This window comes from Indicator indicator, chromosome 3 (assembly GCF_027791375.1).
Source record: "Indicator indicator isolate 239-I01 chromosome 3, UM_Iind_1.1, whole genome shotgun sequence".
Lineage (NCBI taxonomy): Eukaryota > Metazoa > Chordata > Aves > Piciformes > Indicatoridae > Indicator > Indicator indicator.
In genome coordinates this window covers 14077646-14104474 of record NC_072012.1, presented here as the reverse complement: position 1 = coordinate 14104474, position 26829 = coordinate 14077646, and the positions used below count along the sequence as shown (strand labels likewise).

At 42.1% G+C, this 26829-nt stretch overlaps 1 protein-coding gene across 2 annotated transcripts in view; it reads left to right on the top strand.

The window, feature by feature from the left end:
* Window positions 1-270: 270 nt before the first annotated feature.
* The window catches only part of PRKCQ (protein kinase C theta), a 48056-nt gene continuing 21497 nt past the window's right edge, over window positions 271-26829 (top strand). For both annotated transcript variants that reach the window (XM_054399922.1, XM_054399921.1), the window contains exons 1-11: window positions 271-388; window positions 6356-6555; window positions 8771-8831; window positions 10566-10728; window positions 11331-11362; window positions 11451-11536; window positions 12666-12795; window positions 13479-13588; window positions 15226-15349; window positions 17310-17485; window positions 20232-20405. In XM_054399922.1, coding sequence (XP_054255897.1) covers window positions 271-388; window positions 6356-6555; window positions 8771-8831; window positions 10566-10728; window positions 11331-11362; window positions 11451-11536; window positions 12666-12795; window positions 13479-13588; window positions 15226-15349; window positions 17310-17485; window positions 20232-20405 — 1374 coding nt within the window. The remainder of the gene's footprint in view (window positions 389-6355; window positions 6556-8770; window positions 8832-10565; window positions 10729-11330; window positions 11363-11450; window positions 11537-12665; window positions 12796-13478; window positions 13589-15225; window positions 15350-17309; window positions 17486-20231; window positions 20406-26829) is intronic.

Genomic DNA, 26829 nt, shown 5'->3' with positions numbered 1-26829 from the left:
GCTGCTGTTGTGGGTTTTTCCAGCCCTCTGATGAGTTCAGCTACGTGGTTACGCCAGCAGCTGAGCTGTGTTACCTTCTGCACGTTAAGCAGTGCTTGGTCAGTCTGTCATCTTGCTAGACAGTGGAGGAAGTCAGAGCGTTTCCAGTTGGATGGATAACTAACGGCCAGCGTAGCCCTGTTCGACGCAGATAAGAGGCTGGTTAAAAGCAGGGGAATTTTTAGACTCTTCCCAAATATTGCCTGTCTTTTGTTTGACACAGGACTGGTCATGTCTCCCTTTCTGCGTATCGGTTTATCCAACTATGACAGTGGCCCTTACCTGCCATCCCAGGGGGAGGTGATTAACCCTTACTGTGCTGTGATGGTTAAGGAAGCTGTGGAGTCAGGTAAGTGGAGAGGTATTAAATATGCATGTGAGCTTCTAGCAGACATACATGCACCTTACTGTGTCATTGCTGGTGTGTAGGAACCATGCTGGCAAATCTTTATAAGGGTTTAAGGAATGCTTTTTGTGTTTCAGCACGTTGCAAATTTGGTTTTGGCATGGTGTGCAAGACCATCTAATTTTAAGATTATGCCAAACAAGTCTATGTCTTTAATTTGAGATTATTATCAACTGAATTACAGGTCCTAGCATGTGACAGAGCAGACAAGCTGAGCTATATTTGGTTTCACTTTTCTATGAGCAGCTGGCTGTTTTGTCAGTGGGACTCCAGACAGATGAAATCTGGATGTCCTAGAAATATCCTGAGAGGACTGTCCTTCTGTGTCACATTTTTTTGAGCAACTGACAGGTCCAGTGACTTTCATCATTTTTAAAAAACAGCTCTCAGGGAGCTGTTAATTAACTCTGTCTTTGCAGAGAGAGAATTTCTGTTCCTAATTGCTCTACTATGTAAAATGTTGGAAAGTGAAACCTCCTGTTTTCTGTGTCTGGATATATGGATTGTTGCAGACTTCTTCTAATTGATCAATGTCCTCATTGGGAAAACATTTCTTCTATGTCTTGTGAATGAAAGTAGTCCCAGTGAGAGGATGAGAAGTTCTTCAGTTCTGCTTTTCAAGAACCATGAAGATCAAGATCTTCCTCATATTGGCTGTTGTTTAAGTCTTTGATAAATTCTTAGCTTTACTGCTGTGATTCTTGAAAAAATTAAATCAACTCAGAAATGCCTTTTTGTACCTTGAGAATCCCCTTGACTCTAGTCTCCTGAGAATGTTAAACTAGTTTAAGAAGAGAAATTTTAGAATTTTTAAAATAATTCATAACTTCACTGGGGGAAATAATATATTTGTTACTTTCTCCTTCCTTTTTTTTTTTTCTTTTTGGTATTTTTTGTTTGATCACTTTGGGGTTTTCTTTGTTTAAGAGTCAGCATTTATCACATTGAACTGCAGCTTGGCTTAAATGATACTTTCAATTATTCTGGAAGATGTGGTGACTGGTAAATTCAAAAGGAAATAAAATACTGCATAACAAGATGGCCCTAAGATCTCTTTTACTAAAAATATGTCCTCTTTTAGCTCTGTGCAGGGTTTGGCTGTTTGCTTTAATGAGGATTTGGAAAGCCATTGCTCAAATTGAAGTCTCTGTCAGTTCAAAAGTGAACAAAATTCATTTGGTCAAAGCAGACCTGTATTTATTTTTCTCAAGGATATCTGGAAGTATTTTCTGTCATCTAACAAACACAAGTGTACTAATCAAGGGATATAATTTTTCTGCTCCTGAGAGATTATGAAATTATTAGCAGTAATAGTAGTAGCAGTAGTAGTAGTAGTATTGGTGTTATTTTTGGTGGTGGTGGTGTTGTTGTTCTTAAATAATAATAAGTCTACCAACAGCAATATTTTTTAAAAAAGTATGCTTGAGAGAACTGTTCTTCATCAATGAGGATTAAATATAAGAAAAAATACATCCTTCTATTAGAAGATACCTCTTTGATGAGGTGTAGTTGCACTCCTCTAGCCATTGCTAAGAGCATGGTGGGACAGCCAAAGGAACTTCTCATCATTTCAATGACAGCAGCAGGAACCTCCTAAAACTGATTCACTTCAGGTTTCCTTCTTATGTTGGGTTAAACCACTCCTGGGATGTATTCATCTTCTGCTGGTGGAGGGTATTTAAACGTGTAAATGACCTTAAGATAACTAAGCCAAGATGAGGCCATGGTGGGATCTATCTCCCCTATAATTTCACTCTTCTGCAAGGATATCAAGACCTGATAAAGTCAGCTACCCTTGCATTACAGCCCAAGGAAAGAAACAGGGATTTCTATGATGGGATTCATCTTCCCTTGAGGAAGACATCCATAATGGGTCTGATGAATCAGTGCTGTCCACTGACTCCAAGGGCAGTTTAGGCAGTCCACTGAGAAGTACATGTCTGATGTTCCATGAGATGAACCTGACTTCAAATGCCAGAAATACTCTCAATATGACCATCCCAAGAAGCTTTTGAGATCAAACAGGTTCAAAGAAAGCAAAAGCAATGAAGGTCTCAGAACAAACATTAGCTGACTGTATTTGAAACAGCTGCATCCCTTCTTTGTGATATTTTTGATCACAATTTGTTCTCCAGCTCCCTGCTACTTGATGGTAATGGGATTAAAAAACAAACAAACAAACAAACAAACCTCCAAAACCAAACAACTAGAAAACCTGTATTAGTGCCCTGATATGTAAATTTTAGCTAAAGTGGCATGGCCAAGGAGCAGGAGTGGATCAGCTGCAAATCTGGTGAGAGGTGTAAATAATCCTGGCTCCCAGCCTTGTGCTCTGACACATGGCCATTAAGATTTCTTCAGGACAAATGATTGCTGTTTAGCAGTGAGTGCAGGGCAGGACATGATTAAATCCAAAGCTGAATCCTGGATAGATCCAATCCCAAATTCATAAAAGCTCTCTGCTGGAACCAGTTTGGTAGATGACTGTGCTCTGACTTTTGCAACGCTCTGTTATGAATCAGATATGTACCATGTGTGGGATTAGGCTGAGGAGGCTTGTTTGTTTGCAGACAGAGCAGTGGTAGATGATATATATATTTGGTTCCCAACAAAAAGACGTCTGGCTCTGTCCCTTTGTCAACCAGACATGATGAATACGTCACTGGGAGAGAGGTCCCCAGGGTTTTGAAAGTAATGGATACCACCACTTGTGGACACAGAGGTGTCACAGCAAGGACACTCTAAAGATTTTCTTAAGTTCGGGATAGATCTTGGGCAGCCTTTTTTCCACTTCCTTATTTTGTAATAGGGACTCTCAAATTTAAGTCATAGTCTTTGAAAAACAAATCCCCCAAACCTCCACATAGTTAAAACTGTTCTGGCAATTTATTACTGATGACAAACAAGTTCAGAGGCACCTCTGAGGTATAAAAAAATCTGCCCTTTAAAAATGGTGTCTGCCTCCACAAGCCACCTGGCACTGTGCCATTTTGCCACCTGTCTTGATGACATTTGCTTCTTGAAATATCCTGCTCTGTGTTTGAACTCAGCAAGCCACCAGGAGAAGTGCTCCTGGCTACAGTGGAATCTGCTGCCCGGGAAAGACAGATGCTGTTTTATTCTTCAGGAGCTCAGCGTTAGATTAATCCCTGGCAGCATTCCACAGACGTCAGCAGGGATGCACTGGGGAAGGCTGTCTGATCCCATATATTGGCCAGTTCATTCACATTCCAGGGTTTGTTTATTTAAGCTGTATATTTTGGAGATGGTGCCAACAACAGCACTTGTTTTGCAAGTGCTGTGCTTCACATCTGTGGAGTTTCACTGATACGGGAAAGAAATAAAGGTCCTTACTGAGATTTCTGTTCTTTGTGATGCCAGGAAATTTATGTCTCCTTTTAACACCTCATTTTTATGTCTTGTTTTCATATTTTGTGTGCTTTTGTTGAAAGAATGTATTGAAAATATATTTGCAAGTTTAATGGGAATTGCAAAATCATAGAATGATAGGGATTGGACCTCTGGAGATCACTGAGTCCAAGCCCCCTGCCAGAACAGGATAACTCAGGTCAGGCCACACAGAAACGCATAGAATGGTCCAAGCCTGAAGGGACCACCAAAGGTCATCCAGTCTGATCTCCCCACATTCAGCAGGGACATCCCCAAATAGACCTTGAATATCTCCAGGGAATGTCTCCTCAACCACCTCCCCAGGCAACCTGTTCCAGTGTTCCACCAATCTCATAGTGAAGAACTTCTTCCTGATATCCAATCTAAATCTGCCCTTCTCTAGTTTGAAGCCATTGCCCCTCGTTCTGTCACCACAGGCCCTTGTAAACAGTCTCTCCCTATCCTTCCTGTAGGTCCCCCCTCAGGTCATGTTCAACCAGACAGGTTGTGAAAGTCTCCAGAGAAGGAGGCTCCACAACCTCTCTGGGCAGTCTGTTCCAGTACTCGGTCACACTTACAGTAAAGACATTTTTCCTCATGTTGGGGTGGAAATTCCTGTGTCCCAGTTTGTGTCCATTGCCCCCCATCCTATCACAGGGCACCACTGAAAAGAGGCTGGCCCTTTCTTCTTGACACTCACCCTTCAGATATTTGTGAGCATTAATAAGATCCCCTCTCAGTGACTTCAGAATGTGATGCTTAAATCTGCATATGTGAAAAGTCAACCCCACTTGACTAATAGAGACCAATTCAACTTAGTTTGAGGTGCTTCAAACTTTGGGAAAGCTGAATTTGAACCTAAGATTTAGCTGCTCAACCACTTGTCATACTGGGCAGGACAAGCTGAGAAGTCATTATGTGCAGCAGAAATGATCTCCACTCTATTTTGAGATGCAGATCAGTGCTGATGGTCAGAGCGTACTGCACCTTGAATCAAGTTTATGTGTTTGAATCAAGTGCAAAACTACCTTGTGAGAGCCTGGTGTTGGGTCACAGAGTGAAATTCCAGCAAGTTAGTGTTGGTTGCAGGATCCTCCATGCATATCATCAGGAAGGTACCATCTCAAGCTGAATCTGTCTAGTGAGTATAGTTTATGTAGTGTCTCTGGCAGTCATTTCTCCAGTGTATGGGGTACTGAAGGGAGCCTCTCACTACCATCTCACAGGTCTCATATTTGCTCTTTGGAAAATATTCCTGGGATGAATATTACACAATCAGGAATCACTCTTGCATTTTTCCTCCCTCCTTATGCCCTGCCTCCAATAACTTTGGGACTTGTTTACCAATTTTAATCCATCCTCGAGGTATGCTACAAGCCTTAGAAATCCCCAAGTTCCTGCCTGTGTAAATACAGCTGAACAGAGGAAAGAAACCTGAATTAGTCCTCCCATCTTGGAAAAAGATTTTCTCCAGCTTCCAGATGAGTGGGAAGAAGAACAGGCTGGGATTATTGGAAATAGGAGCAGGGTCTTTAGGAGAAAGGAGTCAAAGGTCTGCTGCTCACATGACTGCTTTTTATTCTCTTACTCCTCCAACTTCAGAGCTTAATAGGTTGAAAATCTGGAGATGGTAATTATGAGATAGAATTTACCTTGAGTAAGCATCCAAACCTTTTACAGGGCTGAATGAAATGAAGTGGGCTAAATGAAATAAATAAAGCTGTCTGAGGCTCTTTTCAGAGAGAACTAACTAGAGAGGATTCTCTGTAAGCTAATGCTAAGCCTCAGAGATACTCATTTTACATTCATCACCATTATAAGATGTGTCTGCTGTGAAGGAAGAGTAATACATGAGGAGAAGGTGCAGGAAAAAATTGCTAGGTTGAAAACTCTGCACCACTGTGGATGTGGCTGCAAGTCTGCTAGACAGTTTGTGTATTAACATCTCTGAGTTAGCTGAGATGCAGCAACTGACTGGCTGTGCCTTCCAGGTGAACTTTAATCACAGAGTGCACCCAACTTTTGGGGGGATTGCAGCAAAGCCCTTCCTTTCATTTTGCATTGCCATGGGACAGATGATACATGTAGCTGGTTATCTGTGATGAGATTAGATGTGAGTAAATTTCTAGTATACTCAGTCTGCTCAACACAACTAATAGAGTCAAGGGTGGAAATTATCTTTTCTAAGGTAGGTGCCTGTATTTGGTCAAATGAACATACACAAACTCTGTTGGTTTAATTTCTCTTCACTGGCTCTGAATGAAGCCAATGTTCAGACAGCTCAGATCTGGGCATACACATTGTAGACACATAAAGTGAGATAAATCCCATCCTAGTCTTCACTTCACATAGTAAGCTCCTAAGACACTCTAACATGGCTTATTATGCACTGTGTAAGAAGAGAGACCTTAAAATGGGTAAGTAACACAGATCTGTAGCAGGGATTATAAAGTGGTGAACTCAGTACAAGTGAGAAGTGAGTCTAGTTAATCCAAACCACAAACCACTTCTTGTTGACAGAAAATGGCCAAGTGTACGTGCAGAAGAAGCCCACCATGTACCCACCCTGGAACAGCACTTTTGATGCCCATATCAACAATGGCAGGGTCATGCACATCGTCGTCAAGGACAAAAGTGCTGAAATGGTTTCAGAGACCACAGTGGAACTCAAGGTGCTGGCAGAGAGGTGCAAAAAAAGCAATGGGAAGACAGAAATATGGGTAAGCTTTGTTAGCTTCTCTTGCAGGATGTGATGGCAGCTGCTGTGGGGTAGAGCAATGCCTTGTGTCCATGCCAGGCTGTGACTGCAACTAGCAGGGCAGCATAAACCGGTTACCATCTAAGAAATAATATTTTGAATCTACTTGAGTATGACTCGAAGGAAAGACTTCCATGCATGATAGAAAAAGAGAGCCTGGCACTTTTGTAGCAGCTGCTGCTGTTATATTGAAAGACATGCCCTCTGTTAGCAAGGATTCTGGTCCAGGCGAGCCATGCCTATGTATCAATCTTCACTTAGAAAACCCACTGGGGACAAGTGCTAATGTAAGTGGCTACATGTGAATTATTTTATGTGCTCTGGGGAAACAGCTTTAAAAATTTAATCTGCGTTCAAGTAACTGATTCATAGCTGCCTGACTTCAGACTTATGTCAGAGAAATGCCTTTAAAGCCGTGGGAGGAACAGTGAAGTAAATTTGAAGTAACAGCCTTCACAAGGATGCTCATTGTCAGGTTTTGTTCCCTGGTAGTCCGAGCGAGAAAGCTATTGATAATAGTATTTCATGTGAAGTATTAAGTAGCTGTACCATGAATAACAACAAAGTGGAAAGATACTTGGAGAAAAAAAAACCCTGATTTTCTGAATTTTTACATTGTTTGTTTGGTTGGTTTATTTCTCATGCCAGTTCTCAGGCTAAGCTGCTTGAGTTAAGCAAAGAGTAAAGTAAAAAAGGCCTTAGTCACTAAACAGACCTAAAAACAAGATTTGATGGAGATTTACACATTTAACACATAACTTGGAAGGAACTAAGATACTCAGCATGACTCCATCCCTATATTCCAAAGCCATGGGAGTATCCTAGTGAGGATGAGAGAGGACACAAAGGCTGAAATGATGCTTGATTGCAGCAAGAGTAACAGACACGAGGTCAGCTGGAGCTGGGAGACTCTGGCAGTGTTTTTGTCCCAGCCTGGTAACACCCCTGAGATCTTCTCTCCACTTAGTTCCCATCACAAGCCATGACCTAGGGAGGGTAGTCCCAGGCATTCCATCCTACATGGGTCAAGATGGGAGACAATAACATTTTTCTCCCTTTTCTATGCAAGGGCAGTGTTTCAGCTGGAAGGTAGAAGTAACCTTGCTCAGGCTTTGCTGGGACTAGGTGGAGAAGACACTGTTGTGGCTCTCAGGCTGAAGAAGTCCTTGAATGTATGGCTTCTTATTCCTAGGCAAGTGGATCCAGATTTACAAACGCACCTCCGGACAGAGGTTCAAATAAGTGGGAATTTACAGGTCCTGAGGAAATGCCTAAAAACCCCTGAGAAATCTTGTAGCACCACTCACATTAACTGTAATGGAAGTTAGAGTTGCAGGACCAAGCTTCTAAAAGATTTTAGTATCTTTTCAGAATCATAGAATGGTTTGGGTTGGAAGGGACCTTAAAGATCACCTAGTGCAAAGCCCCCTGCCTATGGCAGAGACACCTTCCACTACACCAGGTTGCTCAAAACCTCATCTAAACATGGTCTTGAACATTTCCAGGGAATGGGTATCCGTAGCCTCTCTGGACAACCTGTTTCAGTGTCTCAGCGCTCTCACAGTGAAGAATTTCTGCCTCACATCTAATGTAAATCTACCACCTTTCAGTTCAAAGCCATTACCTTTTGTTCTATTCCTATGAACCCTTCTAAAAAAGTCCCTCCCCATTTTTCCTGTTGACCCATTTAGATACTGGAAGACTGATGTAAGATTTCCCCAGAGCCTTCTCCAGGCTGAACAACTCAGACTCTCTTAGCTTGTCTTCATAGGTCTTTTCAAGTATCTAACTGGAGTTGGTTGATTCTTTTAGAGATGTTCCCACTTTTCCCTTGCAAGCTCCTCTGGGAACAACAAGTTGTCTCTATAGATAATGCTGGTTGTGAGCTGGTCTCTGAGCTGCCTGCAGATTCTGTGGTTTAGTCACATTTATCTCTTCTATCATGCTGTTCCAAGAGTTTGGTAAGAGGTGGACTGGCTTCTCCGTAGCTGCTCCTATCCTGCCATTTTGCCCCACATGGCCTTGAGGTACCTAAAAATTAGTATTAATTTGCATTCATTAATTCCCACTGGGAAAAAGAGATTGCTTGAACCATCTGAAATGATTGTTACTTCTTTAAATGACTGTTTAATGATTTCACTGGTCTTTTTTTCTTGTTTTTCATTTATCTCAACCAGTTAGAACTGAAACCTCAAGGGCGAATGCTGATGAATGCACGATACTTCCTGGAAATAAGTGGCAAGTGATTTTGTTTCTTAATTGATGGATGTGATTTCTGGTTATGTGGGCAGACAGGATGTCTTCACTGAAAACAATGTCTGTGTTACTACTGATCCATTCATAGGAACTATCATAAACACACCAGAAAAGCAATTTTTATTGTATGGTGAGGATGAAGATTGAGTGTGATTTGCAAGGCAAATTTTTGGCCATTTTTCGACTACAGTGGCAGATTTGGTCATTACACTAAACAAGACAAAACAGATAAGGAGCTGGCTGCCTCTGAAATAATTCTACTTGCATGTAATGTGTCTTGATGAACATTTTAGTGCAGATAAAAAGGCTAGGATACAATTTATTGTTGATAACACCCTTACACGTTAGTTGGGCTGCAATATTGAGAGCAATCTGGGCAAACCAGAAAAAGAACTTAGAGAGTGATTCATCTGATTGAATGCAAGGTGAGCTGAGTCATTCACTGAGCTCCATCATCCAGGCCTCCAGGGATGTGACAGCAGCTTAGTCACTCTGGACAAAGGACACAGTCATTTGTGTGCCGTCACTGGGAACCAAATCTCACTTGCAGAATCTGATACCTATGTGAAATGCATTTTGCTTTGTTGAAGAAAGTGCGTTTATAATCCAAATGCTCAGTTTGGTTTACCTCTCTTTGATGCCAACTTCTCACTGCCTTTCACAGATGTGGGGTGAAGCTGTAAGGTGTAGATATCTAGAAGGCCCTTCTGTTTGTAGAAACACGGATGTCTTAAAAGCAGCTAATAGCATGTCCATACTGATATTTTCTTCATCCATTCCTGCCATTCCTACCAGGCTATTATTGCCTCATTGTATACCTTATCATAGAGGCTAAAGCATAGAGAATACAAGTTTTGTCTATTACAAATAGCAAGGTCAGCATCAGATCACACAGGGAGACAGTTTCCACAGAAGACCTGTGTAACTTGCTGTGTAAAGCATGAGTAAAACAAAGCAGACTGAGAGGGAAATATGGTGTGCGTATCTAGATTTGTAGACACAAGCACATATCTAAGTGGCCTTGTGTACCTGCAGGTGGTGTACAAAATTGGTTGGTTTGCTGTTCAAACAAGCTTATGTGTGAACTGTGAATGATGGCATGGTCACAACAAACAGCAAAACAGTTGTTGGCATAGAAAAGAGCAAGAAAAAGAGTATTTTAGGGTGCTCACTCACATGTATGTGCCCAGGTAAAAGATTCGGCTAAGTACCCACAGAGATAAATGTATACATGTGTGTTTGTGGGAATGTGTAGGTAATTGTTAGTTTTTATGTAATATAATATTTATTAGGGCATGGTTCTTCGGTGCTATACAAAGTTAGAAATTTATATTTAACTACAGATTATCTTTCCTTGGGAAATTTCTAGCCTACATTTCAGAAGCAGCATTATAAGTATTCAAGGGAGTGCAGAGTCCCCCAAGTTTAAAGTCATTTTAGTGTCGTTGTAGGAATGGTAGATTAAAAAAGCATCCAAATAAGCCTTGTGTGGGTTTCAGAAATCAGTATTTCATAATATTCATTCCCATGAGGGAACCATTATCTAGAGTCATTCAGTATTTTGGCAGCTGCATCTGGTGTTGGGTTTATGGATGGGCTTGATGATCTTAGAGATCTTTTCCAACCTTAATGATTCTGTGATTCTATTCTATGATTCTCAAGGCATTTGATTAGAACAGAATTCCTTAATAAATCTTCTGTTTTCTTTACCCCCAGATGCAAAGGACCTGTCTGACTGTGAGACTGAAGGCTTTTTCTCCTTGCACCAGCGCAGGGGAGCCATCAAGCAGGCCAAGATCCACAATGTCAAGTGTCACGAGTTCACAGCTACCTTCTTTCCACAACCTACCTTCTGCTCTGTCTGTCATGAGTTTGTATGGTAAATGAAAATAGCTCTATTCATTTCCCCTTTTAACACTGGGGACATGGTGCTTAGGGACATGGTGCTTAGGAACATGGTTTAATGGTAGACTTGGAAGCGTTAGGTTTACAATTGGACTTGATGATCTTAAATATCTTTTCCAACCTATATGATTCTATGATTCTCTGGTGAATCTCTTTTCTCCTGCTGTTAGTCAAAGCAGCAGGATAGGACCCCTGACATCTTGCTTGTAGAGTTATTGCATCACTGCAAGGAAGTAGTTCACAATTGTAATTCCAACTGTGACAATTCCCTCCATTTTTAGTTTATTTTTCCTAATTTCCTTTTTTGTTTTTGGCCAACCACATGAACACGTCTCATGAGTCCAGTTTGCTATTTGGATATTGCTAAATTCAGGATGTGAATCTGTGCAGAGCATGCTGTGAAAACCACAATCACTCCACAGTTGGATTTAATGGATATATTTAGATTATTGAAGCTCTACAAAGACTGATAAAAATCAAAGCTGTTTTATTCTGTCTCTTTCATAAATGTTGTTTCCTTTTCTTTGTCAAGGCTTTTGGATAAGTTGGAATTAACCATTTTTCTGTTTATTTCAGGGGTCTGAATAAACAAGGCTATCAATGCAGACGTAAGAAACTATTTTGATATTATTACTAGCATTACTTACTTGATCCTCTCTTAACTTTAGTAACACCATGACACACTTGTTCTTTCAGAATGTAATGCTGCCATTCATAAGAAATGCATTGATAAAGTAATAGCCAAGTGTACAGGATCAGCAATCAACAGCAGAGAAACAATGGTATGTGTGATTATTTGGCTGCTTTTGGAAAACTTGGGTGTCCTTCAGATCCCTCCTGCATGGCTCTAAGGCTTCTTAGGAAGCAGAAGGCTGTGTGATCTGATCTGTGCCCTTTGTTTATTACATTCCCAATGGTTTCATTACCTCTTGTTTCTGATTCACTCAAATGAAGCCCCTGAATAAGTTGAATCAGGACTGATATTTTTCTAATGTATGAAATACAGCTCAAAGGAAAGTCATGGACATGAGGTGGAGATTTCTCTTTTTCTGGAGACATTCAAAAGCTGCCTGAATGAAATCCTCTGCAACCTGCTCTAGGTGAACCTGGTTTAGCAGCAGGATTGGACTAGCAGATCTCCAGAGGTCCTTTCCAACCCCTACCGTTCTGTGATTTACCAGAGGAAATTCTTTGCTGCATTGTATTAGACACAACATCACTTTGAGTTTTCAAAGCAGCACTTTAACATCCCTCTCTGTTATGTAAGATTTCCACATTGTCAGTTGAAGTTCTAACATCTCCACTATTATTTACTTTATTTTTGTCTTCCCAGTTTGTAACAAATGTCCTTTTTTGGTGGTCAAAAGTGGAACTTCAACTCTTGATAGACCTATTTTTCTCAGTTGTGTCCCACAGCTTCACTTTGCTTTCAGTCCTACCCTGGTTGCTGTTCTCCTTTAGCTTCTTTTAGAAATGAGTTTCATCTCAACTGTATTCTGACATCTCTAGGGTAGAGTATCTCTACTTTGTCATCACCTTTGACTCTCTATAAACTAAAAGAAGAAGGATAGGCTCTTCCAAAGATTGATTCATGACAACAAAATTAGACATCCATTTCAGTGTAGGATGAATAATTTTAGAGGTACCCTTATGTTTCCATTGAGCATTAAGGGAGTTACCTGGTCAGATAAATCAAGCCTGAGGCTTAAAGAACCCAGTTCCCACTGAACTGCACAGATCTTATATATTAAAATTTGACTTTGTGTATCTAAATGATAGTTAGAGATAGTGTCTTCTTGGTGGTCATATGCAAGCATAAAGAGGCAGTAGATATCCCAGTTACTGTAATACAAGCCTGGGGGTTTTCTGTGTACACAAGAGTGGACTGAAAAAATGGCTCTTCTCTTGCAGTTCCATAAGGAGCGGTTCAAGATCGACATGCCTCACCGCTTCAAAGTCTACAACTACAAGAGCCCAACTTTCTGTGAGCACTGTGGCACACTCCTCTGGGGCCTTGCACGGCAAGGACTGAAGTGTGATGGTGAGTACCCAGTGTATGTTGCACAAGCAGAGCCTAGGGGTGGGCCATTGTCTTCAGAAGATTGCAATCTAAAGAGCCAAATCTCATTTATCATGCTTCTCCACAAAATCTCTCTGAGATGGCATTTAAGGTGGTAAAGAAGTGGTCAAGAGGACCATCATTAAAGGAGGATCATTCTTCAAGGAGGATGGAAACTGTCAGTATACAGAAAGATATGTGGTCCGTGAGGATGAAGAGTCACTTCCCAGAGCGGCAAAGAACATCTCAATGACACTGCTGATCTTCCAAATCACTCCCAGTATCAAATTGCCTGCTCTTTTTCTGCTATCAGACAGACCCAAGATACTTCACCATCTTCATAAACTTATGCCAATGGGGAAATCCTGTTCTGTGGTTACAGGTTCTCTTTGAGTTCCTGTAGCTACAAACGCTGATGGATGTGGGAATACAACCTTTTGCCCAGAAGACAGAAAAATTCTTCCTCTTCATGGAGAATTAAAAAAAAAAAAAAAGTCCTGAGTGCCATCTCATGAGAAATAAATAGTTCCCAGACTTTAAGCTGTTTATGTGGCTGATTTCTGCCCTTGGCCAACACTAGCACGTATTCCTGCTCAAACTGATGCCAAATCCTTTACAGTCTAGCTATCCTTTGTTGTCTTGACACCTCTTGTTCTTTCTTTCAGAGTGTGGCATGAACGTTCATCACAAGTGCCAGACAAAAGTAGCAAACCTCTGTGGGGTTAACCAGAAACTAATGGCCGAAGCTCTGGCAATGATAGAGAGCACCCAGCAGGTAAATACTTTAAACTTTGAGTGACCTGGTTCAATGTTTACTTCAGTGCAATAAGTAAGGACATTGAGTGGGGCACTGTGTGTAGCAAGGTTAAAGATTAGGAAATAGATCCTTCGTGGAATACATAGCTTTAAGTTCATCTCAGCACTTGTGGAGGTTAGAAGTCTTCATCAATTCAAGTTACAATATCCAGTGTTCATATAAGAGAAATCTGTTCAGGAGTAATAAAATGATTAATTTTGCTAACAGAAAAGCATTGCCTTTCAATCAAGAAAAATGTCAAGGTCACATGCCTCTAGAGGGAGGGAGAATATTCTGAGAAGATGACTTTGCATGCCTACACTTCTATCTTTACCTGGTGTCTGTTTAACATCCATTGCAGATGGGACATGACCTATATGGAGCCTAGCTCTTATCCAGTATAGTTGTAGTTACATTATGTTCACAGCTGAGGTTTTGTAATAGAGTCCAAGGCAGAGTAGAAGGAACTTGGTTTAGGTCCTTTTGCTGTCACTACCTTGTTTCATGCTTGTGACTTAGTGATTTGTCCTGTGATGCTCTGATCTGTTTGCAATGAAAATCCCAGAGCATGGACTCTCATGAACAGAAGTGGACCCTGAGGAAAGGATTTAGATTCTACTGTCATATGAACAGCACTGTATGAACAGAGAAAAATGAATTAAAATGAGTAAAAGTAGCTAATCACAAGCCCAGTACTGTAAAAGAATTGAGATTCTTGTTCAAAATCAAGATTCTTAGGACGCCTTTCAGCTCTCAAGCAAGCTCAGAGAGGGACAAAATCTGCAGGTACCTATTTCTCCATATTTAGGTTACTCAAGTATCCCAGAGGCAACATCTTTACCCATACAGTGGGTATTTTTCCCTTCATGAGGGGATAATAGGTTTAGCTCTGCATGTTTCTCACCTTTATGTGTTAGAGGAGTGCTGCCAAACCTCCAAAGAGGATTTTTTCTGCTGTTTTTATTGTTTTTACTTGTGTTCTCTCTAAAGCTACTTCCACTGTATGCTTGGAGTCACCATTGAGAGGTGAGGAGGGCTAGCATCAAATATTTCCCCCAAAATAGTATTTTGATCTCCAGAAATTTAGGTTTTGGGGACTTCTTAAGCCATATGTGGAGTTTTACTGTTTTGTAGCCCTCAGAGGATTCATCTTTCATGCTTTTGTGTGAATCCAGACAAATTCTTACCTTCTGCAAAACCCTGAAGCAAGGAGTTCTTCAGAATGAAATCCAGGCAATCTACAGGGATGAGGCTGCATCATGTTTCAGCCTCTAGTATTTTTCCAGATTCTGTTCAAACAGACTATTGGCGAAGAAGCTGCTCATTGAAATGACCTTTGTGTGGAAAGCCAGAGCCTCAGACCCTTGTGCAAAATAGGGGATGCCTGTATTGGAAATGCAAAGACCTGGTAACAGCCACACTCAGCTCACAGAAGGCTGTGATTTCCTTTAGGTTACCAAACCCCTAAACATTAGATGTGGGCATGCTTTTGTCATAAGCAAAGGCATCTTCTAGATCTCAGCTTCTGTGGCAGTCGCACTGAAGAAGCCACAGTGGCCATAAGCCCAGAACATAACCCCTGGCTGCAAAGTCATTTGCTGTTTTCTGTACTTCAGGCTCGCTGTCAGCGTGACACTGAACAGATCTCCAGGGATGGACCTCTAGAAATTGGCTTCCCTGTCCCTGTGAAGGAGGTAACTCCACTTCAGGCACTGCCAGCATCTACAACAGGAAAAAAAGGTAGTTTCCCCTAGCGATACGGCACAGCAGGCTTTGTTCAGTTTGGATTTCTGCATGGCTAGGTGAAGGTGACAAGGATGGGGAATTTATCAGGCACTGAATCTTTCATGTATCTCTCCAGCCTAAAGCAAGACATATTCTTTCTCATCCCAGGATATCAAAAGCTCTTCCCAGTCACAACCTTTGAGTACATTGTAAGACCTAAATCTCACTCTGGACCCTTCCCTTCCTATAAACCTGCACATCCCTTTCATCACAACTTCTGGTGACATGATATATCAGACACCACTCATTCAGTTAACCCCTAAAGTCTTTATCTGACCCAGTGTTTGAATTCACTTCATACCTCCTTTGGCGAGAGTGTGTTTATTCCCTTCTTGGGACTTATGGACTGTAACAATCAGAGAACTTTAAGGATAAACCAAGCTCTAAACAGGAAATTTGGAGTCCTTTTGATCACCATGGCAAATTCTTTTTCTGATTTCATATTTTTTTATGTGGGGGTCAACATCCAGTACCTTTGAAAACCACTGACAGATCTCCGCTTCCTTTATCCAGGAGCTGATACAGGTGTCACAGCCCTCTGTTATATAAAAGCAGACATTTAGAGGGTGAATGAGAGACTGGAGAGGAGCACTGATTAACAGAACTTCAACAAAGCTACTGGAGCTCAGTGGCATGGAATGAAAATCACAGTCAGCTGGGGAGATCCTTTGTTTATTTGCTTTGTGCATGAGCCAAAAAAGCTCTGGATATTAGGAGCAAAAATGTCACCATCTTTCATTTAACCCATCTGTCCCACATAAAAGAACATTTCAGGCCCCCTCTTGGTGCTCCAAGAACTGAACTGTAGCAGCAGACCTATGATGGCACTCACACAATGCTCTTCTGCCTCCCACAAGCTTTAAAATGCATATACCAGAAAGGGGAGGGTAAAAAGAAGAGTGTAAGTGAATCAATACTTAAATCAAGCAAGGACTGGGACAGTGCATCCTCAACTCCAGCTCTAAAGAAAATCAAGCAGAGAGTCCAGGCCTCACTATCATTCATTTTCTCAATGAAAGTTAATACTGCCCTGGAAACTGGACCTAAAACAAAATGTCAGAAGACACTGTTTAGATTGCAGCCACAGTGCTCTGGATTTGATACCCTGCAGCACTGGGTTACTGAGTACCATCCAGTTTTGGTACCATCTGAGCTAAGTGGACAGTGTTCTTTGGCCTCCAAGGGGAAATAAATTATGTCCCCATCTGGGCTTCTTTCTTTTGTACAAATAGAACTGGATATGCTGATGTGAATCAGTAAAGCCCCAAGTGGTTTCAAATCTGGTTTAGCTGTGGATCTGTTTAGCTGATGAGTAGTGTTCTTGTTCTTCATCAGTTTAGGACAGTACAGCCAACATGCACTTCAGTACTGGGATAAACCCAGTAAGAGGCAGAATCTCTGACAAGTTCACATACATCCAAGTGAATGTAGTGTTGAAGTCAGAGTTGTTCCACTGCAGGACAGCTGGAGTACTTAATCAGAGATTCATATCTGGAGCAGAGACCCAATATCAAAACGCCGTCCCATCCTTTCACATGCTAGGTTTGGCAAGGGTCTTGAAAAGGGCTCCAAAAGTAGGACTGTATCATAATGGCAACCAGCAAAAGGAACACAGAATGCAGGCATCCAGAAATCATGAATTTGCTCATGTTTTACTGCCATAAAACAGAAAAATAAAAAGTTTGTAAAGTGGAAGTAATGCCATTGAAGAAGATGGAGTTACACAGGAGTAAAATTTCCTCTGGAGAGAAAGAAAGGTGGTAGCATTCCTTAGTGCTACTTCATTAATATGGCCATCACATTTCCACTTACTTGAAATACTCTTTTAAAACTTTAAACTCAACACCTCTAAGTGTTCTGAGGATTTTCTTCTTGTTTCCAGAGATTTATTCTAATGCTTTGGTGTGTGTTGCAGAGCCACAGGGCATCTCCTGGGAGACTCCAGTGGAGGATACAGTGAAGGGGGAATCTCTGATAGAATCAGACTTTGGAGAACAACCCCAGGAGCAGGAAGAGCACCAAGTGCAGCTAAAACTAACCATTGAAGATTTTGTCCTGCACAAGATGCTGGGGAAGGGCAGTTTTGGCAAGGTAAGCACCAGGGAACTAGATGCCATCACGTAGGTCTGCATGTTGCTTATTATGGCACTAAATAGCATGTGGCTTGAAGGTCTCTTAGGAAGAAACATCTCCAAGCCTTCAAAGAATCCTTGCTCTGACATGGTTAAGTCTTGAACTCAGCCTTCTCCTTGCCTAAGACAAAGAGCTTCCTTGCCCTTCCCTCTGCCCTCTTAGTTTGCTGTTTCATGAGTGCCCATGGCAGCTGAGGAAAGCCCCCAGGTGGGGCTGCAACTTCCCCTCCATGCAGGCTGACGTGTCCCAGGCATCCACACAGAGCTGGTGTGAAAGATCTTTGTGCTCTCCTCCTTCATGCAGCTACTTCAGCAGCCTTAGCTGAGCAAGCTCAAAGGGAGATGGTAGCATTTTCTGGAAAGTGGAGCATGGATCACCTCCCCTCTGCAGAGCAGCAGGTCTGCAGCTGGGAATGCTAACTGCTCTTACCCAGCTCCGATCTCTGCTGGAGCATAAAGGAAATTTAGCACCAGCCAAGAATTTTTGTTGTTGAAACAAGAGCCACCTGTTTTCAGGGGATTCATTAATCTTGATGAATTGTGGATTGTTCCTCCTTCTTGCAGACGTTCCCTGGAAGGGCACTTGCGTTATTCAGTGCCAGCAATTGTGTGAAGCAATTTCAGAGGAACTCACCATTGTATTTTCACAGCCAACAGGGAGAAGGAGTATCATTATGTATCACATTGTTCAGATCCCTTGTCTTTACAAGGTGGAACACTGTGCTTTAAAGAAGGGCTGCCTTTTGCCTGCTAAGTGAGCTGGAGCAATTGCTGCAGCCAGTGCTTAAACTGGTGAAATATTTGCTGTGTTGGCTTTCCATACTTGAAAATACTTGGCACGTCTACAGTTTGCACAGGAAGCAGAGCTGAGACTTCAGCATTGGAGCTAAGACAGAATACCTCCAAATCCATAGCCCAGGCTAACCTGGACTCAAGTGCACAAATGTCATAGAAACATTTATGTTGGGAGGGATGAGCCTCTGGAGGTTATCTAATCCAACATGCTGGTCAAAATGTGGTGGAGTCACCATTTCTGGAGGCATTCAAAAAAAGGTGTAGACATGGTATTTTGGGATGTGGTTTAATGGCCATGATGATGTTAGATCCACAGTTGGACTCAATGATCTTAGCAGTCTTTTCCAACTGAAACTGTTCTATGATTCTATAATAGATGAAGTTGCTCAGGGTTTTGTGAAGCCTTGAATACCTCCACTGAAGCACATTCTTGCTTCAGCACCTGTGTTAACACAGACTCTCCAAGCCTGCAAGCATTTGCATCTCTCTGCAGATGTGGGTGTGGATAGCATGGGCTATTTCATGCTCTTCTGCAACAACCCTCACCCACAAGTTTCCTGTGTAGGTGTTGCTCCTGATGGCCTTATTTGCTTGGAGCAAGATTCACTTCCCCATAGAATGTGCAGATTTCAGTGCCTGAGGACTCTTTGCTGCTCTGTGTGGACCAGGTTGAGGGCAGGCCAGACTTGTGAGGAAGCCCCCTCTGCAAGAGATCTAGCATTGCCTACCTGGACCTAGGAAGTCACTGCACAAATCCAAATTGTGTTCTCCAGCTTCCCCAGGAGAGCAGTGTCCTGCACAAAAGCAGGGGTAAATAGGGTGCCTGCAGCATCAGCACTGTTGGTATTTCTGGTCATTCAGTGCAGAGACAGAGGGAGGCTCTGGGCTCTGCTCTCTGTCTAATGCTACAAAGTGAAATGCAGCAGTAGCCAAAAGGGTAAATAAAACTTTTGTCAGGGCTGAAACATGTCTGAGCTTACTCAGTAAATAGTGTCTGGTAGAGTACTTCAAAGACCTCTTTGATGAGTCTTATGTATTTATTCAGTCTATGGGAAAGTGTTGACAGGTTGTTAGCATAAAGATCAGCACTTGCTCTGCTTTCCTCTAGAGACTTCTTTGCTCCATGGTCTCTAGAAAACCCTTCTCTGCTGCTTCGTGTCCCATTTTCCCTGGCCACATAAGACAGAGGTCTTATGAGAAGCAGCTGAGGGAACTGGAAGAACCAGGGGAGACCTTACTGTTCTCTACAACTACCTGAAAGGAGGTTGTAGCGAGGTGGAAGTCAGTTTCTTCATTTAGTGGGCGTAGTGGTGTTGGATTGGTAATTGGACTAGATCCTAGAGGTCTTTTCCACCCTTAATGCTTCTATGATTCTAACTGCTCTGGGATGTGTTTGCTAATCTCAGAGAAATCCTGCAGAAGCATAGAGGACTCAGCCTGTTCGCTCAGGCCTCCTGCTAACTGAGAGGAAGGGAAGAAAGTCACTTCTGGTGTAGATCAGTTTAACTGCTGCTGAGGATCTTGTGCAGGGCATTTGCATTTCACATGTTGACAAAGCAATATTCTCTGTTTTGTTAGTTGAAGTCAGAAAACAGGAATTGTGTCTCATGAGCGTTTGCATAAAGATGGTTTCTTTTAGCAGAAGTGCTTGGCTCTCTGACATGTCCATACTGGCATGTTGCCTCTGCTCTTGTAATTGCCAAAACCCCCTAATCCTTCATGAAAGCTTCAGAAAACTCCCCTGGGTGTGTGGAACAAACAAAGTCTTTATGATAAAACTGGGCCTTAAATATCAGCTTTTTTAAGGTCTGCTCTGGTGAATTTCGTAGAGCTCACCTCCCATCCTCCCATGGTCGTGCTGCCAGCTCAGAGAAAAACATCACTTTTTCTGAACACTATTCCCACCCTAGGTGTTCCTTGCTGAGCTGAAGAGCACTGACCAGTATTTTGCTGTGAAAGCACTGAAGAAGGATGTGGTGCTGATGGATGATGATGTTGAATGTACAATGGTGGAGAAGAGAGTCCTCTCCTTAGCCTGGGAGCACCCATTCTTGACTCACGTCTTCTGTACGTTCCAGACCAAGGTAAGACAAGGATCTATTGCCTTCCTCCACGGGCTGTGGTTGCTTTGCAGAAATACAGATACTTGGTGAAGTGCTTAAGTCTGCTACATGTTAGGAAATAGCTTGGACATGAGGTGATGATAAACAAAGGAATCTTGAGGTTAACCATTTGGAAGTGGCTCCAGAAATTCCATCTACCTCCTTCACACTAACCTGGGCAAGTGCTTTTAAGGCCTGTGGTACCCAAGACTAATTGAGGTGACTATGCAGATCTGCTATTAAAATCTGCATCCTGGTACCCTAGGCCAAGGATATGCAAAAGTCACACCCTACATGCCCACACTGGTGTTATGTGAACATCTTTGACCCTGCAACAGTATGCTGCAGTGACTAACTTGGATCAGAGCTAACTCAGGAAACTCTAGTTATGGAGAACAAACCTGGTGCCATTCATTTTGGGAATCTTCTTTGCTCCCAGTTACTGTTAAGTTGTGTCAGATTTACCCTAATTTATGCACAACCACTGGTGATGAAGGCTACACTTTAGAGGGGTATCACAAAGCATTTCCACCTGAAATCCCACTTAAGATCCAAACCAAAACTGAAGTGACATTTAAGTGATATATATATATCTTCATAGCCCTACATGGCACCAAACCACCAATTGATTATCTTTCCAGAGCCTTTTCTACAGCCACAACCAACCATCTCAGAACTAAAGCACACAGAAGGCAAAGGAAAAAAAATAAAGATGGAAGGAAATTAGAGATTGTCTTGTCTGTGCAACCTACTCAAACCACTCCTGAGAGATGCTCAATATCCCTAAGCTCAAACTCAGAACAGCATCATTCTCAGAAGGCTGATTTTCAGGATGCTCTCAGTCCCTGCTTAGTCGTAGGATTTAGTGACAAAAAACACTGATAAGTGTGAGGTTAGGACCAGCTCAGTGAGAGGCTTAGTGCTTCTGCAGGGTCAGGAGAAACAAATATAACCTCTGTGGTATATTCTAGAGGGCTGCAGCACCTGTTGAAAGACAGATTGAATTTATAACAGTGAATGTCTGGGAACTGCTGTAGGCAATGTGACACTGAGCCCCGACATTCAATGTTTAACTCCTTCAGAGCTGTCAGTGAGGACAAATGTTCTGTGAATGGATCCTTAGCTGGAGAGAAAAGGAAATAATTCCCTTTTTGAGGGGGCTCGATTTCAAAGGATAAATGACCCATCTCCAAAAGCAAAGAAAACCAAGACTTAATTAAAAGGACATAATATTCACAACAGTCACAGCTCTACAAGGGAGCTTCTACACCAGGGAGAACTGTCTGTACCTCCAGATGGCCCAGGGGACACTGGCTGATGCCAGTGGATGACTTATATGAGGCAGAAGAATTGTGTTGTCTGTGGTCCAGTCCCGGTCTGGAAGCTGGAGGTCAGGTTTGGGATGGATACAGAAGTGAGAGCTTGCAGCTCTATTTTCAGACAGTGCATGCATGCAATCATCCACTTCCTTCATGAGACCACAGCAAAAAAAGATGAGAGGCTAAATGGAATCACTCCAGGAGCCAGATGGGATTTGCTGACCTTTTTGAAGGAGTATTGTGCTTCCAGTTGTGGCTGAGACAAGGAAGACCTGCAGGATGGAAAAGGAATGAGTACTTGAAAAAAACACTTGGATTCCAGGCTCAAAAAACAAAGTGATCTTTTCACACAGTTTTACTGGCAGCCTCGCAGTATTGCCTTTTTTGACATATAGAATGACTCTCCATCCATCCCATCCTAAGTCAACCTTGCCACTTTAAAAGTTATTTGGTCTCTCCATTTTGCCCTCAAGTTCACAGATCGAGAAGCTGGAATGTGGCTTTCCAAGCCAAAGCTGCTCTGGGCTGTGATTGATTTCTAGCTTGTTTTGTTCCTCTGACCTCTGCAAGCCAGGCAACAATCACTCAAACACTCAAAGCCATTCAGAGCAGGAGAGCTGTGACAAGCCATGGCTCAAAGGACAGCATGGTTCAGTCATAACATCTTTTGTAGCAATCATTATAGAAGCCAGGGCACTGCTGTGGAGTCCCTCTCCAGACTTTAATACTGAAAATTTGAATTTTCAGCTGAAAATTTGCAATTTTGGTGGTTTTTTTTTTTTTCAAAGATTTCACTGCATAGGTAAGTATGCAGTTTCAAACAGAAGTGCATGTGTCAGTGCCATTCTGAATCTCTAATGCTTTGACTTTCAAGGTTTCTGAGCTGCTTCAGATACTGGGTGCCTCTGCAAAGGACAGTAAACCCAGGAATATTCCTACTCTGAAACAAGAACCTCAGTAGTCCCCATGTGTCCATAAGGAAAAAAAAGTCTTATAATCTTTTGACAGTTCTCTGAGCTCTGAGATGAGTTTCTTCCTGGGCTCAATCTAAGTAATCAGTGAATGCTGAAATATAGGAAGCCTGACAGCCCTTCATACAGTTTTTTGTAGGCACCAAGCACCTAATGCTCATTTTCATTCCAACAGAGGCTGAATGATTGGTGCTTTCAAGACTCAGAATATTTGTCATGTTTTGCTACATAAGAATAAATTCAAGCACATGGATTATTTTTTTCCCCAGTCTGTTTTTGAACATCACAGTTTTATTTTACTGCAGCAATCTTTGCATCCGGATATTCAACTGACATAATTATATGGTATGAATTTTAACTACACACTCAGAGAGCTATTTTGTATTAGATTTGTATTTTGTATTAGATTTAAAGGGACACTGTTGTGGTGAAGAGGAGGAAAAACATGTTTATAGTTCTGAGAAATCCTCAAATTAGTCATGCCAAAACAATGACTAGCATCCCAGTGCTTATGTTTTATTCTTCTTTTTGCATTTCCTTTACTGCAAGTCACTTTTGTTTCTGGTGTTTTGGTTTTTTTTTAACCTCTTTGACTAAGTATTTATTCACACCCTTTACCTAAATGCAAATTAAGTCTTGAGGCATTTTGGCTTGGAGCACAAAACTGCAACCCAGAAGACTTGCTCAGCCCAAAAGGAGAAGTAATCTTTATTGCAATTTAAAAACAAATGCTACAGATACATTTCTTTTATGCTTTGGTAATATGTTGCATCTTTTCAAAATCCTGGTGGTGAGACATTTTCACATGCTCCGTTGTTTTAATCTGTTTAAAACTGACTTTAAAATCTCTTCCATCAACAGGAAGGAGAAAAGTATCTTAAGTAAGGAGTGTGACCTTAATTTAAAAATTCTCAGGCTCTGAATTTCCACATCTTCCATGAGTATTTTCAGGAGATATCTCATTAAAATATCTTCTGAGGGGAAACTGCAATTCCTGCAAAACTTTCCAAGTGCACTTTCATTTTTCTTTTATCTTTATTGTGCTGTTAAATGGTCAGGGCTGTGTTACCAGATCTGAACCAGAGCATGTAGGTTGGTACATGTGTGTTTCACACCCTTTTGGTATTCATCTCCACTGCCTGACTGTGCCACTGACTCTCTGAGCAGCCCTGGAGCAGGCTCATGTTCCCCTCCCGGGCATTGCAGGGTCTTCTCTGACCGCAACAGGTCAGGATGCTGATGCTGCAGGATGCTGATATGTTGCAGGAGAAGGCATCATGTGGTGAGGCTGCAAGCCCTGACTTCCAGTGTTGCTGAACCATTGAAGCACAACAAGTTATTCATAGAATTGTTTAGGTTGGAAGAGACCTTTAAGATTATCAAGTCCAACTATTAACCCAGCACTGCTAAGTCTCCACTAAACCACGTTTTTCAGGGCCACATCTAAATGTCTTTTAAATACCCCCAGGGATAGGGACTCCACCACTTCCCTGGGCAGCCTGTTCCAGGTCTTGACAAACCTTTCAGTGAAGAAATATTTCTTAGTTTCCAACCTAAGCCTCCCATGGCACATAGGGCTATTTCCTCTTGTCCTATTGCTTGTTATTTGGGAGAAGAGACCAACACCCACCTCACTACCATCTCCCTTCAGGTAGTTGTAGAAAGCAATGAGTTCTACCCTGAGCCTCCTATTCCAGGCTAAACAACTCCAGTTCCCTTAGCTGCTCCTTCTAGACTTATGTTCTAGACCCTTCACTAGATTCATTGCCCTACTTTGGAGATGCTCCAGCACCTCAACGTCCTTCTTATAGTAAGGGACCCAAAAACAAACACAGTATTTAAGGTGTGGCCTCACCAGTGCCAAGTACAGAGGAGAAGGACAATCACTTTCCCTACTCCTGCTGGCCACACTATTCTTGATGCAGGCCAGGATGCTGTTGACCTTCCTGGCCACTTGACCATATTGCTGATTCATATTTAGCTGATTGTCAACCAGTATTTCCAGGTCCTTTTCTGCTGAACAGACTGGAAAAACCCAAACATGGTGTGCTGGTCACAAAATGAGGTGTCCTGTGAGGTCAGACCTGATGTCTTTCTTGTCAGCATCCTGGTTTTGCCATTGATCAGGAAGGAAAGCTGAAGAGAGTGTAGGGCAATGCATGATTTCCCCTTGTACAAACCTTCCCATGCCTCAACATTTGAAGCTCAAACATTTGAGAGACATGATATTGAAGCTACAAGGTTTCTATGGCTCCATTCTCCTAGTGTTTTTGGGAGGATAGTTCAGCTTGGAAAGCTCTTATTCAGGGTTAATCAGCCAAATTTGAACCAGCTGATGGGAAAGTTTTTGAAGAGCTGGGAATTCTAGGGTGTCTTTGAGGATTTTTACCTCTTGCAACCAGAAGGCAGAAAAACTGGCCAAGTTTCATTCAGTCCTGGCCAAAATTTCCACTTGGATCAGTAGAAATAGCAGCAATTCAGCAGAGGTTTGGGATTTCAACAAGGTTCTGCCCAAGAATGTGTGAGCAGCTGTAATTATAACATCAAAAATGTGAAGTCTTTACAAGACACTTCTGGGTGGTGTCAGCCTATGTGGTGTGAACAGGTGGAGTGTATTGGCAAGGAAAAGAGGCCAGCTCACAAGCATTTTTTTAGTGATAGATGACTGACACACTCAATACATATCTTCTCATTGCCCTCCTGTTGTCCATCTCTGAGGAAAATCAGCCCAAAATGCATTCAGCTTTGACTGAGATTTCTAAAAGTCTAGGGTGTATCAAGAAAAGTATGTCCAGCGGGTCTAGGGAGGTTCTTTATGCTCCTCTGCTCTGCCCTGGTGAGACCACACCTGGAATACTCTGTCCAGTTTTGGGCTCCCCAATTCAAGAGAGACAGGGATCTGCTGGAAAAAGTCCAATGAAGAGCCACAAGGATTATTAGAGCACTTGAGCATCTCCCTTACAAAGAGAGACTGAGAGACCTGAGCCTGTTTAGCCTTGGTAAGAAAAGACTGAGGGGAGATCTGACAAATGTCTATAAATATCTGAGGGGTGACATGTGGTAAACAATGCTGACAGTGCAAAAAAATCAGAATAAAAGGTAAATAGTGAGATCAGGGACTGGACTGAATTATTTGACAGCTGTAAGAAATGCTGCCATCTCCAGAAGATAGACTGATATTACACATAGCAAAAATAAAGTCTTTAAACCAGAGTACAAAAGTAAATCTGAGCTTACTTTAATCTGTAATAAATTTGCTTTACTCATCCCCAGCTGGTGCAAACAGCAATGTTAATAACTCCTCTGGTCACCTATTAGCATGGGGTGACCCTGTGTTAACTGTTCCTCATGGAAGTAGACACAGTGAGGAGCACAAGGATGGGAAGCTGTAATGGAATTGCAAGGCTCAATATGTGATGGGTTGGAGAAGGCTGAGAGACCTTTGGCTCCTATCAATCCCATGAATTAAAATAGATCCAAAGTATGGAAGAGCACCAATAGTGGGGTGGGCTGACCTGCATGAAAATATGAAACACGAAATAGCTGCAGGAATTGCCTTTCTCTTGGCCAGAGCCAAGGTGATTTAATCTGCATTGAGGAGTCTGCTCTGCATGGAGCCATTTATTAGGGTAACTGCTCCAAAAATGGGTAGAGCTACACTGTCCTGCAGCATTAATTATTCCAATATTCATCCTCCTAGAAGCCCTGGAAAGAAGTTTTGCTTTTCAACAAATGGTGTTAAATTGTGTATTTGTGTGTATGCAAGTGCTTTCACATGCACAGAAAACAAAATCTGAAAATCTCTGCAGAAAAGTGCTCTGGAGGGCTTCCAGCTGCTTTGAGGATTTTAAGAGCCTGTTACAGGATGTACCTTCAAATGATCAATTTAAATGCTGCCTGCTTTATACTCATTGTTTATAAAGTTGAAAGCAACTCTGATAGTGACTATTCATTCTCCCAGCAGTTACATGCAGAACAGCAGCAGGTCTTTTTAACTCCATCCCTGCCATGTCCTGGAGAGGCAGTGGGAGCCCAGCTCAGCACAGGCTGATGAGGCAAGAAGCTGAGCTCCTGCAGCACTTAAATCTTTCAGCAATGGGCAGGATTGATTGTTTG